Source organism: Eleutherodactylus coqui, chromosome 2 (genome assembly GCF_035609145.1).
Source record: "Eleutherodactylus coqui strain aEleCoq1 chromosome 2, aEleCoq1.hap1, whole genome shotgun sequence".
Taxonomy (NCBI): Eukaryota; Metazoa; Chordata; class Amphibia; order Anura; family Eleutherodactylidae; genus Eleutherodactylus; species Eleutherodactylus coqui.
The window spans coordinates 234,759,994-234,775,865 of record NC_089838.1 but is presented as its reverse complement, the minus strand read 5'-3'; the positions used below and the strand labels follow the sequence as shown (position 1 = coordinate 234,775,865).

Here is a 15,872-nt window from a genome sequence, read left to right as displayed (position 1 = left end):
AGGCAGCTGCCATTGGGCAAAAAGATAATGTAGAAGTTGTAGAAAGAGCCGATTGTTCTGTATCCTTCACTATAAGCCAAAAATACTAACCACAAGAAGCAGCTTCTGCTGTAGACTATTTTGGTGGGCTTTTTTTCTGAACAAAGTAGGCAAATGTAAGGGCAGGGAGAACAGACAGTCTGTTACCGTATTTGAACCTCTTGTATGTATAGAATTCTGATCTTATTTATGTATGTCAAAAGAGTAAAAATTGTCCTGAAACCCCGGGAAATGAAAAGTTGAAAAGCAAAACAACTGCACAGGCATCCATGTTTTGTGGACAAACTTGTGATACAATTTTAAGAAATGTACATCGTTACTACATCTTAATAAATCAGAATTCATTTTGTGTTACAGGATTTCACATTAAGGGAAAAAAAAAAAAAGTATTTCCCAAAGTAACCAAGAAAAACCCAGACATACGGGAGCTGGCTAGGTTGACACTTAGCATTTCTTTGTTATGTGCATAGAATTTTCAGAAGTTAAACCACAGCATGCTACACCGCTCAGTTTTGCAGTGGCCTTTCTTCAAGAACTACAAGCCGCAGAGGAACTCTTTCAGTGACGATTCACTGACCCTGACAAAAAGGGTACGCTTATCCGTTCGGTGACCTAAACAAGTGTTTGTTCCCAGTATACTGGTTTTTCTTCTTTAAGAAAGATTTTTAAAATGTCTGAACAATACAGCGTATTAAATCCACTGCCAAATAGTGTCTCTGCACAACAGACAATGAACAAGAATGTACTATAAAAAAATTACTACAAAAATAAATGAAGGAAATATTTTGCTTGAGGCCCATTTATTCTTGCTCTGTTTACAAGTGCCTGCTTTTTAGCCAAAAAAAAGAAACCCTAAACATAACTGGGTGTATGTTTGATATGCGCTAACAACAAATGATGATCATTTCAATGAAAGACTGAAGTACTAAATACATCTGTGTGCACTGTAAAATAGAAGTATAACAATACAGTACAACGATTTCCTGCTTCTCTGCGTCCCTGGAGTAATAAACAATGTGTTTCTTCTGTGGCAGAAAAAGATACAAATAAAAATGAAAACACGTAAAAGCTTCAACACCACACAAATCCCTCTCTTAGGGCTAATTCCCACGGGTGGATTCCCACCACGAATTACGCGGTGGAAATCCGCCGCATTGCCCCGCAGCTATAAGGTTCTATTGAACTTAATAGCGCAATGCTCACAGCGCAATGAAATCTCCCGTCCTCACCCGCTGCATGTTCTATTTTGCCGCAGGCGTACGTGCGGACGGCTTCCATTGCAGTCAATGGAAGCTATTCGTCACGCTATCTTCCGCTGTAAGCACAGCGGAAGATAGCGTGAAAACGCTTCCCTGCCTACCGCCAGCCGCATCATGTGACGCTGTGGGCGTGTCACATGACGCTGCCGGAGCGTCATGCGCTCCGAAGCGTCATGCGGGACGTCAGGCGGCAGATCCGAAGGCAAGTATGCGGTCTCTGGGGGGGCGCCGGGATGGGCTTCGCTGCGGTATTACGCTTGCGGAGCCCGTCATGGCCGTGGGCACTAGGCCTTAGGGTGAATGCAGACGGCCGGGTCGGATCCTGCAGCGAGAATTCTCACAGCGGGATGCGACCCTTGCCCCTGCAGTGACCCGCGGCTCACCTCCTCCGGGGTCTTCTCTCTGTTCTGCGATGTGCCGGCTGGCGCACAGCTGTGCATGCGCAGAGCCGATATTTCACCAGTGACGTTTCTGTGCGGCCTCTGCGAAGCTCGCACAGAAATAGGAAATGCCGCAATTTGTTTACCAAGGGTGGGTTTTCAGGCGGTCAAATCATGGCTGTCTGCATAGGATTGCATAAACCAATGCATTTCTATAGCAGCATGCACGGGCAGGAATTCTGCGGGAAACCTTGGCGGGGATTTTCCGCCCGTGTGCATTCACCTTTAGGCCGAATGCCCACGGATGGATTATAGCTGTGGAATTCGCGGTCAGACACCCACCGTGAATTCCGCAGCAATGTCTGTCCATAGACATGCTGTGTAAAACGATTCTCCCCTGCCCACAAGCAGAAATCAACTGCAATTTTCCACTCACATGAGGAAAATCTCAGCATGTCCTATTCTGAGCAGAAAATCAGCGGACGGATTCCACTGCAGTCAATGGAAGCTGTCCGTTATGCGATACTTCTGCAGTGTGAGCACTATGGAAGTATCGCGGGAATCCACAGCCCCCCCGATTCCTCCTTGACTAATTTGGCTACGCATGTTTTGCATAAAGACCTCACATGCGAAGCCGGCAGTCCTGCGCCACATTCTGCGCATTTTTTCGCCTTGGATCTGGGAGGGGCATCCTTTTTATCCCCCTGGCAGATAAACGAGAAAAGTTTTTGCGTATAAGGATGCAACATTCACACATAACACACCGAATATGCATACCTTATTTTGCCCCACTGGCTACTTACGGTTGCTGCGGCTGAACATTCCACAACCTCTGGTGCTGGAGCACTCATGTCTTAACGCTGGTGCTGCAGACACTCTTGGGGCAAAAGCCATATACTCACAGAGTGGCTTTTAGTTGATCTGCGCCATCTTCTCTCAGGTTCCATTTGTTTTTTTGAATTTGGCGCCTTTAATTTTTAGCCCCGCCCCCTCTGCGCTTCGGCCGAGCCCGCCACGATGACGTCATCGCGCTCGTCACGTGCCGCGGCGCCCCGCCCCCCTCCGTGCTCGTTAAGGGGAAGCAGGAAGCGCCGCGCTCGGTCCTAAGCCGGCGTCCGAGGAGAGCTGGGACCCGCTTTGAACCCCCCCCCATGGGCCGCCGCGGGAGGAACATGGCCCGGGGGAACCACCCCATGTGGCGTCCCGGGAGTCGTTCTGCAGGAAGGGAGGGCAGGCTGGACCACTGCCCTCCGATCCGCCGGTAAGGACTTCAGGCTAGCGTCTCCACCAGCCCCTCTCGGTGATCCTGCCTCCTGGCAGGACAGGAAAAACACTGAGGAAGGGGGGACGGGGGGGAGATTTTAACCTCTCGGTGTGTTCCTGTCCTATCAGGAGGAAGGCGATCTCAGGTGGTGCTGTCGTGGAGACGACCTGGGAAAAATGTATTTTTTTCTCCCCAAGCGACACTTCCCCAAGGTCTTCAAACTCAAAATCTTCCGCCATGTCAGAGTCTGACTCTGACACAGCCAGAGCAGACCTTCTTGTAAACCCTGAGGGCCCCGGTCGGTCGTCCGAGAGGGAGGATTGTACTTCTTCCCGGACGACCGACCGAATTTCAGACATGAGGGAAGATTTTTCCTCCTGCAGAACTTTTGCTGAACAGGAAGCACATAACGTTTTAGCGTAGGAGTCATCAAGTTTGGCTAAGCACACTGGACACTTTTTACTTCTCCTCCTAGCCTCCCTAGGTTTTTGAGTATCCCCATCCTGAAAGACAAGGGAGAACTCTGTTAGTAAGGCAGTGTATGTAGTGCAGGTGTCTGTAGGTTGGCCCACTGGACCACTTACAGTTTGGAGACACTCTGGGTCCTCTCTGGCCGACATCCTGCACTTGTGGGATCAACTCCTGTACTTAGGATCAATTTCCGGCGTCAAGAAAGCATCAGCTGTCTTCTCCTGGTGCAAGCGTCTGCCGTCACTCCTCCTGTGCTCCGCCGAGGCCACGCCCCCCGGTGAAGTGCCGCTACTCAGCCGGGACCCAGAGACTGCGGCCGCCGCCTAAATGACAGCCGCGGTGGTGTCGGAAAGTCCGTCCTTGGACCCAGGCCCACGCAGTCCCCGGTTAAAACCCACATGAGGTACTTCCCACTGGGGTAACCGGGGCTGCCAGAAGAGATGCCGCCGCCCACCGGTAAGTCCTGGAACCCCCGGCATAGGACAGCATCACTGGAGCTCTGCCGCTGCTGTCCTGGAGGGACAGGAAAAGCACTGGTGTTTGGTGGAGGGGAGGTTCCTTTTATGCTCTGCCTTTTCCTGTCCCTTCAGGTCAGCAGATGAGCAACCTCCAGCGTATGATGTTGGAGGGAAATGTAGGATATTGATTTTATTGCCTATAATCATAGAATCTCAACCAATAAAAAAGAGGGGGTAACAACATGCACCAAAGTTTGCTAAGTTTTTATGCTAAAAAAAGTGGTATTTATAAAGCCTATACTAAATTTACTTTCAAATATTCTAAGTGTACCACACAAAGTTCAGCTCACCTAATCTCATAGTATGGACTATAATACAACATGATGCAATATGCATACTTGTGTGACTGGCACCCTATAGAAGCCTCCATTATCTTAAAGAATAATACTAAGCTGCCACCCCCCTCATGGATGGTAGGTGTGCGAATGGCTGTTCATCAGTATTGTGCATCTGGGCAATCTACCTCAAATACGTTCTGGCTTCTTATTGGTATTTGTACCTTCCTTTGTACTCAAGTGTGGCCTGTGATTTTAAGTAAACCGTATTCTATACTCTTTGATTTACAGTCACACACAATAGTTCTAGTAGTAGAGCAGACCTACAAATATGGAATCCAGAAAATTGTTACTACAACTATTGCTAGATATACTGTAAGTGGTAGATGCAATATTTTACAGAAATGTTCACAATATGTTATTACTTAGAGTCACACTAAGAGCTATATGAGCAATTGGCAACAAGTAAAGATAATACACTTTTGGCATGGTCACACGTCATGGATTTGCCATAGGCTAATCTGATGTGTATTTACAAGAGGATCCGAGACGGACTCTCGAATTTCTGCCGAATTTATGCTGTGAATCTGCATGAGGATTATGCCCCATTTAATGGAGCAAATTAGCATGCAGCACATCCACAGCTTTTCTGTGTGGAATCTGCAAGTAGAAAGGATTAAATCTTCTTACTGATGTCATATTTTTCCCATAATGAAAAGAACAAATAAGGCAGAAAGCGCTCAAGGACAATCCTCTACACGGTAGCAAATAACAGAATAAAAAAAACTTGAGGCTCATTTACATGCAAAGACAGTTTTTCAAACGATTAAAAGATCAACAGTTCTAGCGATTTGTTTGCATTAGCACTAATGTCCATTAGCACTTTATTAGCTTCATTTGCATGTAAAGGAGCCTCCAGGAGCTGCCTGCGGAACTCAGCATGTGGTCTGAGCTCTGCAATCAGCTCCTTTATTCTTGCACAGGCTGCCAAGAGCTGCCAGCATGAATACAATGTAATCAGCTGCTCCTGTGCAGAACACAGCCTGCAGTCTGTGTTATCTACTCTCCAGCTGAACAATGGATTTTAAGCTTACCTTAAAATCATCTTTCAGAGGAAGAGTGAACAATGGCAGCATTTACACACAATGATTATTGCTCATATGCCATTATTTGAACGAAAAATTGAGCGATAATCGTTGTGTATAAATGGGGCTTTACTTTAGCAGGGAGCTGCGTAGGTCCTGGGCGGACCCAGTCAACTCCCTGTATGCAGAAGTGCAATGATCCACAGTTAGGCCTCCTTCCCACGGATGGATTTCCACTGCGTAATACGCGGCGGAAAACCGCTGTGTTGCCCGCAGCTATTAGGTTCTATTGAACCTAATAGCTCAGGGCTCACAATGCAGAATTCCGCCACGACATACACGTGGGTGAGCATGTCATGTGACGTGGCCGGCGTGTCACATGACGCTGCGGCGCGTCACGCGGGACCCAGGACGCCGGATCCGCAGGTAAGTATGGGGTCTCTGGGGGGGCGCAGTGATGGGCTCCGCCGCAAAATTCCGCGGCGGAACCCGTCACGGCTGTGTGCAGCCCGCCTTATTGTTAGGGTTTATTTGGAAGTGCAGACCAATTAAAACAATTACTTGTGGGGGTAAAGTAATAACATGTAATATAAAATAAAACAAAAACAGTGGACTAAAAAACTAAAATAATGAGTTAAAAACAAGTTATATGATGCAACACATTTCGGGGGCTTAGGATAAAGCACTTCCCCTTTCTCAAGTATTGAATGTTAGGGCCAGCATACCAAAGTTATATAGTAGCGGTAATCTTAGCCTGTGATGAGATGGATGGAATATCGGTGCACTGCTGCAGCTGGAGGTGAGCTTTTTCAGGGGGACAAAAGTCTTGCTGCTGTGATCTAAAGGCCAGAAGTGGCCAATGGATATTACCAGTGATGTAATAATCTATATCATCAATCAATCATAGCTAGTAAAGTCTATCAAAATAAAACAGATCTAAAAGAAAAGAGATTTGGAATTATACAATTTTTTGTTTTTTTCATTACTTTAACTCTGCTGACTCCAGACCATTCGTTTGGACGGATGTCCGTGATTGACGATCTCCATAGTGGATTTCCGTACCGGACGAAGACTTTTCTCCACCCATTGAGGTGCATGTATAAAGCCAACCAGGCTGTCAGGTGTCGTGGTGCACCCCGCAGTTGTGGGGCAGATCTAACAACAGATTTCAGCATGGAATCCATTGCAAAATCCTCATCAAATCCAGAACGTGTGAAGGGACCCTTTTATCTTTTATCGCCAGCTGTGACAGAACTACAACAAATACTGTTAAACTACAACTCCCAGCATGGGCTGACAGTCTCATTTGGTTCAGCATGCTGGGAGCTGTTTCACTACAGATGAAGAGGCAAAGGTTAGAGACTACTGTGCTATAATGTGAGAGCTGGCAGAAGACTAGTTGACAGAACATTGGCTTTCAGGCCTCATAAACAACAAACAGGATTCCTAAAGTAGCCAATAGCAGAAACATGCAGTGATTCCACTACTAATCTGTAATTACAACTACATTACATAATTCACAAAATGCAAATGTATTTTTGTTTTAAAGTGGAATTTTCATCCATAGAGGTTTTCATGCATTAGCAAAGCTTACATTGCATAAAAATGGTTCTGGTCATGTAATTGAGTAATGAAGTAATTCACTACACTGGAATATCAGGTGTATTCTACACAACATCACACCTTACAGCTCTTAGTTATAAAAAAAACTTAGTAATTATTGAGAAATTATAATACCAATGTTTCTGGTGGCTCTGCTACATGCATGTCACACACAAACAGCTCTACTACATGCACGTCACACACACACAGCTCTACTACATGCACGTCACCCACAAACAGCTCTGCTACATACATTTTTCATACCATACAACAGAGATCACAACCAGCATAGCAGAGTGCTGCACACACTGATCACTCCTTGGTCATGTGACCCCCCGAACTCCTCCCACACAGGTGACTGATCACATGACAGTGACCTCATCCCAGGTGCTGTAAGCACATGGCTGCTGTCCAGTTCTGCAGGTTTTTAATAAAGTGAAGGACCTGCAATGATGTCACTGTCATGTGATCAGGGGCGGAACATGTAACTCACTCACTCATGGACACAGAGCCCAGGTAACTGATCACATGACAGTGATATCATCACACGGCTGCTGTCAGGCTCTGCATGTTTTATGCTTTAGGACTTTTCATGATGTCACCGTCATGTGATCAGGGGTGGAGCATGTAACTCACTCCCACAGTCACTCACGGACAGGTGGTCGTTAGTATTTTGAAAGACTATCGTAGAGTTTAAAGGTTTTGTAACAGCAAGGTATGCAGGCTGATCTTTTCAATAATTTTCAAAATGTAATTATGGTAGATACTGTACCTTGGTGGCAAGACGACACTCCACAACTCTTATGTTGAAATGAGCCGTTGCAGCCTTGTTCATTTCAACACAACTATTGGCGATCACAAAGACAGTTCCATGTGGAAGTTTTACATCAGTTGCTCTAAGAGGGCCGAATTCTATTAACTTTGCCTGTTAAATCAATAAAGCTATGTTAGAAATTGCTATCTGAAGTATAACCATAGTCTAACCATGGCTAAATAATACATTGATGTTCTTAAAAGCTTTATTAAGTATGTATGCTAGGTAGTGATGACTCCCAAGTGGTTTCCTCAACTTGCAAGATAATTTAATTACAATAATCAAGAGTCTAAATCAATGAAATTCTACTTTACATCACATAATATCAATTAACATTGGAAGAAACTTGCCTATTAGCTAATCCTAAACATTTTAGTCAGTTTAACATGCCATAATAAAAATGCATAGTATAGCATGTGATAAAAAACATTTTGACGCTACTGACATTTGGGGCACATTGACTGCATTTGCCATAAATGCGTGATCGATGGGTTGTTGCCAGTGCAGGAATAGGAAGTATAAGATCCCGTGCATCCAGCAGGGAGGTAGCCATGAATACACATCATTACAGTAAAAGAAGGATATAGAAAGCGCTGAATAAGCAAGCTCATCTCCACCCTACACTATAATGTAGAATAGCGGCTATTGTGTGGTCCCCTCTCCACCAGGAATAGGGCTCTAGGCTCCCCATTCTCGGGAATGGTGAGGTTTCCAGCACTCCAAGGTTGTATCATAATTGTTTGTAACGGGAAGCCTGTTTCAGTAGCAAGAAGTAGAAAGGTTTCTGATAAACAAGTGTTGATGACTACAAGGAGCTTGTGAGCAATTATTATAAATTAAAGAAATGGGAATTGTTCTTGTGCCCTCCACATTGTTGGCAATAGAAATTCCGACAGCGAAAACAAAGAGAGCCTGAGGCCTCTATTTTCAATTGTTACTGAAGTTGTCACTGTGCCAAAAGAATAAAAACACCTGTCTTGTTTTATTTTATAAGAGTACATCGTGAAAATGTTGAGATAATGGTCTTAAAGTACAGAGATCATTGTACAGAACTTGTAGTTTGGAATACACATACAGAATAGGCGCATGTTAGGTTTTCTTGGGTCATATGGGTCCAAAATGTTTAAATTAACCCAAACCAAAAGTGACATAACCCCCTACTGCAAACCATGTACAAACTAAATATGGCAAAGTGTTTTCTAATAAAGTTTTTCCTAAGACATAAACTGTGATTTCACATAGTGCCAAAATTGTATTTAAAATGTACTGGTTCATGGAAAAATGTGGGACCATTTAGGGATCACTCACTGATTTGTTCAGACTAAGGGTGCATTCAGACGAGCGTGTTTATGTGCGTACATACGTGTGCACATAACCATGTGTCTATTAGAAGCATTGGTTCACTATGGTGTGCTCACATATCCGTGCTTTACAGGCGTGCAAACAAGCGCACCTGTAAAAGATAGGACATGCGTGCACCGCATAGGTCTGTGGTGCGTGTGAAAATTCCCCGCGAGGAGTTCCCTCATCACTGAATACTGTGACAGCACTGTCACAATGTTCAGTGACAAGGGGACTTTCCGCGGGATGTAAAGAATACCCTGCCACAGCTGTGGCAGAGGATCACAAAGCTCTCCAATTGATTTAAATGGGATGCCGGCACCCCCACAGTGATTTTTGGGGAAGGGTTTTAAATATAAGCCCTTCCCTGAAAATCAATCCTAGTTGTAGTAAAAAATTAAAAAAATACATACTTACCTCTCTGCCGCTGCCGGGGCTCAGTTGCGTCTAGCCGCTTGGGTCCCATCACTGTAATGAAGTTCTTCCAGCAGGTAGGGATTTTAAATTCCCGCCTGCTGAAGAGGCTGCGTCTGATTGGCTGAGCGCTCAGCCAAATCACAGGCAGTGCTCAGTCATTCATTGGATGACAGCTGAGCGCTTCCTGTGATTGGTCACAGCGCTCAGCCAATCACAGGCAACGCTCAGCCATACAATGTATTTTTGTTCGCAGAAAAATATATACAGCATGTGCTATTTTCGTGGATATTGTGCACAAAAATAGCACATATTGGACTTTAATGGGAGCATACTTTTTTGTGTGCGCAAATATGCAGGGCATGTGTGCAAAAAACACAGTGAAACATGCACATGTGCGCAAAAAAAGTAACATTAGGAAATAAACTAGTAGCCATTTGTTCTCTATACCTTTACCATCATGTAATAATGTGAAAACGAATACTTTACACAAAAATATAGAAATATACTTTTTTTAAAGTCCTGAAATAGTACTTGAAATATTTTCAGTTAAAGAGGTTTTCTAGAACTTACAAAAATGATGGGCTTAAAATGGTGTAGAAAGAAAGATGGATACCGTGCTTGCTCCAACAGCTCTGCGTCTAGTGCGGGAACTCCAGTATCCACCGCTCAGAACCCTGAAGAAGCAGTAGGCGATCATGTGTTGAACATTGCGCAAGAGACCGCTCAGCCAATTACAGAGTTCAGCAGTCTTGGAAGAATCAACACGTAAAGCCTGTGATTGGTGAAGGGGTCACACGCACAATGTACAGCATGTAAACGTCCACTCCCTGGAGCTCCGGCAGAGAATGGGGATCAGCTGTCATAGGTGAGTATCCATTTTTTCTTTATTTTACACAATTTTAAGCCCATAAAAAATCAAGTTCCATGAAATCCCTTTAACTCAAAAGGTTTTTCTTTTTATTTTACAGTTCCAAATGTCTATTACTGGATTCCATACTAAAAGATTAAAAAACAGCACACTACAAGTGCCAAGAAAGGTGCTAAAGGTGAATAATGTAAATAATGAATTGCATTACTGTTATATTTAAAAATTTGAGGTTCTTTGATCAAATTGTGAGAGCCCATCTGCCCTAACAAGTGTATTGTTATGTCCTGTCTGTAGGTTTGTAATATAGCAACTGTAACGTGCACCTGTATATATTTATTTCACTTTGTTTTGGAGGTGCCATTTAACACAGTTTATTCCTGCATTTTGCATTTGGCTCTGTGGCATCTTGGAAGTGCATTTCTTTTCATTTGCCCATAGCAATTTTTAATCAAAAGTATACCCAGAATCTACCTGCTCTGAGTTCAATTTGTAGGCTATGGGCCAATAGAGGTATCTATGTCTTTTAGAGTCACGGGTCACATCTGAAGAGGACACCTTGTCAAGGAAGATGGGTTCTCACAATCTGAGCAAAATGTTCGCTAAGAACCTCAGATTTATAAATACAGCAGTAATGCAATTTAATATTTACATATTTGCCTTTAGCAGGTTTCTTGGCGCTCATAGTGTGAAGTTACATCCTGCCTGTATCTTTCTTACAACAAATGCTTTTTTTTTAGTCTAAAATTTGTACTAACCGGTTCTTTTGCACTTGCACAAAAGGCATACTATCAACTCTGTTATAGGAAAAGCAACGGTCAACCTAACAATCTGTTGCAAAATATACAATGAATTGCCACTTTATTATAGACACCCATCTAGTAACACGCTAAACTGCCTTTGGCATTCAGAACCACAACTGGATTACACTTGATGTGTTCAGCAGGAATATTGGCCCAAGCAGAGAAGATAGCCACTTGGTGTTGCTGCAAATTAGATGGAGGTACAGACAAACTTTGAGCAGTTAACAGTAAGATTTCATTGATTTAACCCTTTGCAATCCAATTTTGGATTCACGGTTTCCTAGGGGGCTTTCTCTTTCTGCCATTATGCAATGGTGTCATCTGCTGGCTAGAGCCAGTACTGTGGTATGGGACATGCTGGAGAGGCCCCCTGACAACAGAGCGGCCAGTAATCTACAGTAAGAATACCCAGCCGGATGTCTTCCAACATCGGAGCTGTACAGGCTTCAGTCAGAATATCTTTAGACGTCAGACAGTGGATTGGAAAGGGTTAAGTTGCTTTACCAAATTGTGGCTTTTGCATTCCGCATTGAACAACAGAAATCTGGATTCATCTGACTAGGTGATGTTATTCCACTGCCCAGTAATTAATTTTTTGGACCATTTGAGTCTTGCTTTTCCCTTTTGGCTTACAAGTAAGGAAACGCTTTCTTTTGGAGGAGTGAAGGTGGCGCGACCTGCAGACCTAAATGACTGAAATTGGGAATTTGCTAGACATGAGCGAGCATACTCGCTAAGGGCAATTGCTCGATCGAGCATGGCCCTTAGCGTGTACCTGCCCGCTCGGGAGCAAAGGTTCGGCTGCCGCCGGCGGGCGGGGGAGAGCGGGGAGGAACGGAGGGGAGATCTCTCTCTCCCTCTCTCCCCCCCCGCTCTCCCCTGCTCATGGCTGCAACTCACCACTCACCTGCGCCGGCAGCCGAACCTTTTCTTCCGAGCAGGGAGATTCTTGCTAAGGACAATGCTCGATCGAGCAATTGTCCTTAGCGAGTATGCTCACTCATCTCTAGTATTTGCCAATCATTGCCAAAAGAACTCTCTGTTAGGCCTCCTTCCCATGAACGGATTTCCGCCGCGTAATTCGCGGCGAAAATCCGCTGCGTTGCCCGTAGCTATTAGGTTCTATTGAACCTAATAGCTCAGGGCACACAGTGCGGAATTCCACCGCGGAATTCCGCACTGTGAAATCTTCCGTCCTCACCCGCGGCATGCTCTATTTGCCGTGGGTGTACGCGCTGACGGCTTCCATTGCAGTCAATGGAAGCCGTCCGTTCACGCTATCTCCCACTGTAACACAGCGGAAGATAGCGTGAAAACGCTTTCCCGCCTACCGCCGCAGCGTCATATGACGCGGCCGGCGCGTCACATGACACGGCCGGCTGCGTCACGCCGCGTCATGTGACGCGGCGGCGGTGGGCGGGGAAGCGTCATGCGGGAGCGAAAATGCCGGATCCGCTGGTAAGTATGGGGTCTCTGGGGGGCCCCGTGACGGGCTTCGCCGCGGAATATTCAGCCTTAGATGCACTGTCAGTGATCCAGGTGTTTTTCTCCAGCGAGTACTGAGGAACAGGTTCACATATCTCAAAACGCACATACAAGCTGGTTTTAATCATAAACCGAGATATTTTTGGCAAATGCCCAATTTTAGTCATTTATGTCTGAAAATTGCGCCACATGCACCCTTCCAAAATAAAACTTTTCCTTCATTGCTTGCTGTTCTATACATTTACCCCCTGTATATAATGTTACATAGGGTGGGATGCACCTTCTAAAAACAAAAAAAGGTTTTTCATCGTATCCCTGCAACCAAGGTCATCTTTTTACTTCTCCATCTGGGTTGCTCCATGCTTTCTTTCTTCTATTACTCTACACTTTCTGCTTTGTTTAGATAGGAATGGAATTCAAACTGGTTGTCTGCAGTTAGAACCCATCCATAATACAAAATAACGAGTTGTGCATTTGGAGTCATTAGTTAAATCCTCCACATTGTATTTGGCTGCAAGTTGTTGACTGTGTACAGCCTAGTCCTAAAAACAGATTCTTGACATCCTCCTCTAATCCATCTCATTATAGAGTTGTTTATATCCACAGGACATAAACCCCTTTCACTGGATGATTTTTCTCGATCACACCATTCTCAGAATACTCCCAACACTGCTGCACAAACAGAGACCACAAAGCTGACAGTTTTTGACATACATGGCCCAGCCAGTCTAGCACAGATGACCAATGGCTCATTCAAAGTCACTCACATTACTTGATTCTCCCATTCTAAATGTGGATCCACACAGACACTGATCCATGGAAAACTTGTTCATCTTGATTTTATGCTGCATTCCAGGATCATGTGTCTTAATTTTTATACAGGGAAGCTCCAATCATGAAAAGGCGGGGGTCTCTAATCAGGCAGCCATTTAGCATACTCATTATGGGGAAAGTGAATGAAGACTTGCATTTCATAATCTTATTTCAACTGGAATAAGATGTGCTCAATTTATTAAGGAACAGTCCCTTTGCAAATCAGGTGTGTCGTTCTTCACGCTCCAGACAGTCAACTCTCATAGTTGGTGTAGATTTTTTAAAAATATAATTTACACAAGTTTTTGGCATAGTTTATAGGAAATTCGCCAAGCCGCAGGAACCCCCTTCTAGTAAGGGCAGCCCACTTTTCATGAAAGAACAGTGTGAGGAGCACAGGCGTGCGTCAAAATTTGTCACTTTATTCCATCACAATTCTGGCACACATTTACCGATAAATCCCCCCTTTATCTAGTAATTAAAATGTATTCATTCCATTGTAACTTACTATTACAGTAAAAGCTGCATTCTATATCATACACTACATTACACAGTAAACAAAGAAAACATGAATAGTAGAGAGTTGGTTCGGTGCCACTTACAGTTCCTTCTTCTGCCAGGAATGAGATTGACTGGTCCATTCCACCACCTTCTGTGCCAATATAATGCTCACATTTTGCACATGTTTCTGCAAGTTCCACCTAAAAAAGGCAATTCCATGGTCATTCTAGTTTTGCTGAAGAATGATCCAGCTGTACTTACACGGCTACTTGCACCCAGGATTCGGGTGTAACATGCATTGCACAACACATGGACACCCTGCATGTCCTGTGCTATGTGTGGGGGACCTTACACTGCAATTCGTATTCTTGCATGAAAATAAGACATGCTGCAATTTTTTGATTTCGTGTACCCCATTGGACATAATGGATTATTAAAACGCGTGAGTTCTGTGCGCCTCACAATCACACAGAACTCGTAAGTCATTGTCGGGTGTGAAAATACAGCTGTAGTCATATTTATGGCAACACAACGTATGTGTGCTCTTTGCCTACATTTATGGTCTTGAACTTCATTTCCTGTTTCATATTTTGATTATTATATGTACATATATCTATTCATACAGATATGAATAAATCCTACAGCATGTAGTTGTGTAACTATTGTGCACAGTGTAGAAGAAGATGATCACAGTTTATAATCCTGCCTAAAAATTCTTGCATGACTATAAACAGATTACGTGGAAAGGAATCAAAGTCATATTATGCAAGTTCTGTAAAAAGGCTAACCGACACCATTATAGATAATATAAGGTTCTTTAGTAAATATGGTTTGCATATACGGTCCTTTAAAATGACACTGACAATATAAAAGGGAAAGAGAAAATATAACATAAGAGCCCATTTAATACAAAAGGAGAGACTGAGTGCAAAGGACTATTAGCCCGGAACCTCCACCCACACTTTGTGGTTTCTGTCCAATTTCCAAGCCAAGTGATGTGCGAGAAGCAGCTACTTTTAAGCACAAAGCCTGACACAAAAGCTAATAATTAGCTTGTCTTTGCCAAAAAAAATAAGATCTTGGATTCTAAATTCATTATGCAAACTCAATGATATTTTGTCAGACATGACATGTGGCCCCTGCAGCCTTTGCAGTGGTTTACAGATAGTTAATGTGGTTACCACACAGGTCAGGGTATTTAGGAAAGAGCCTGCATTCAGCCATATAGTTGTGTTAAAGATAATAATGATAAATCCTGTATGATAATTTTGGTGAATGGCACAAAAAAAAAAAGAAGCAAATAAAATGGAAAATATTAGAAAATGTATACGATTGCCAGCATGCCACAGTCATCCAATGTATTACCAGATCTCCTTTACAGCATGTCTAAATCAGCCATCCAAACATAGGACCTATAATCAGATTTTCTGTTACACTGTTATTCTTCGTTAGCCAATGCCATAACACACAGTTTGTTATCGGGGAAAAGAAAGATTGGACCTGTTGATTTTAACTCCTTATTGACCATCAGTATGCTTTTTTACAACAATCTCATCTCAGTGTTCCTCAGGTGTCCAATGCAGGAAATCGCTGGTGCTCAGTTGTCTAAGGATGCCAGGGCTCCTGCTTTAATGGCCAGTATTAGAGAAACACTTGTACCCAATCGCGTAACCTATTACATGCTGTGATCAACTCTAAATAGGGCATCTCTCGGTCACCACTGTTGTAAAAGGATTAACGCATCTATATATATAAAATTGAATGTATGTCTGTCTGTTTGTTTGTCCTTTATGCGCTACTACACCATTCATCCAATCGCCATGAAACTTTGGGAAGTTTTTGAGTACACTCCTGGGAAGATTATAGGCATAGTACAACTATCCTATGATAAATGGCGCGCGTGCGAGCGTCAACAGTTACGCCCCCCCCCCACGTAGATC

At 43.8% G+C, this 15,872-nt stretch overlaps 1 protein-coding gene across 2 annotated transcripts in view; it reads right to left on the bottom strand.

Annotated features, from left to right (window-relative positions):
* The window catches only part of GALK2 (galactokinase 2), a 170,480-nt gene that overhangs the window by 64,641 nt on the left and 89,967 nt on the right, over window positions 1–15,872 (bottom strand). The window contains exons 6-7 of one of the 2 annotated variants that reach the window (XM_066592626.1): window positions 14,034–14,132; window positions 7,666–7,818 (exon numbers count right to left, since the gene is read on the bottom strand). In XM_066592626.1, coding sequence (XP_066448723.1) covers window positions 7,666–7,818; window positions 14,034–14,132 — 252 coding nt within the window. The remainder of the gene's footprint in view (window positions 1–7,665; window positions 7,819–14,033; window positions 14,133–15,872) is intronic. The other variant, XM_066592627.1, reaches the window with a different exon arrangement.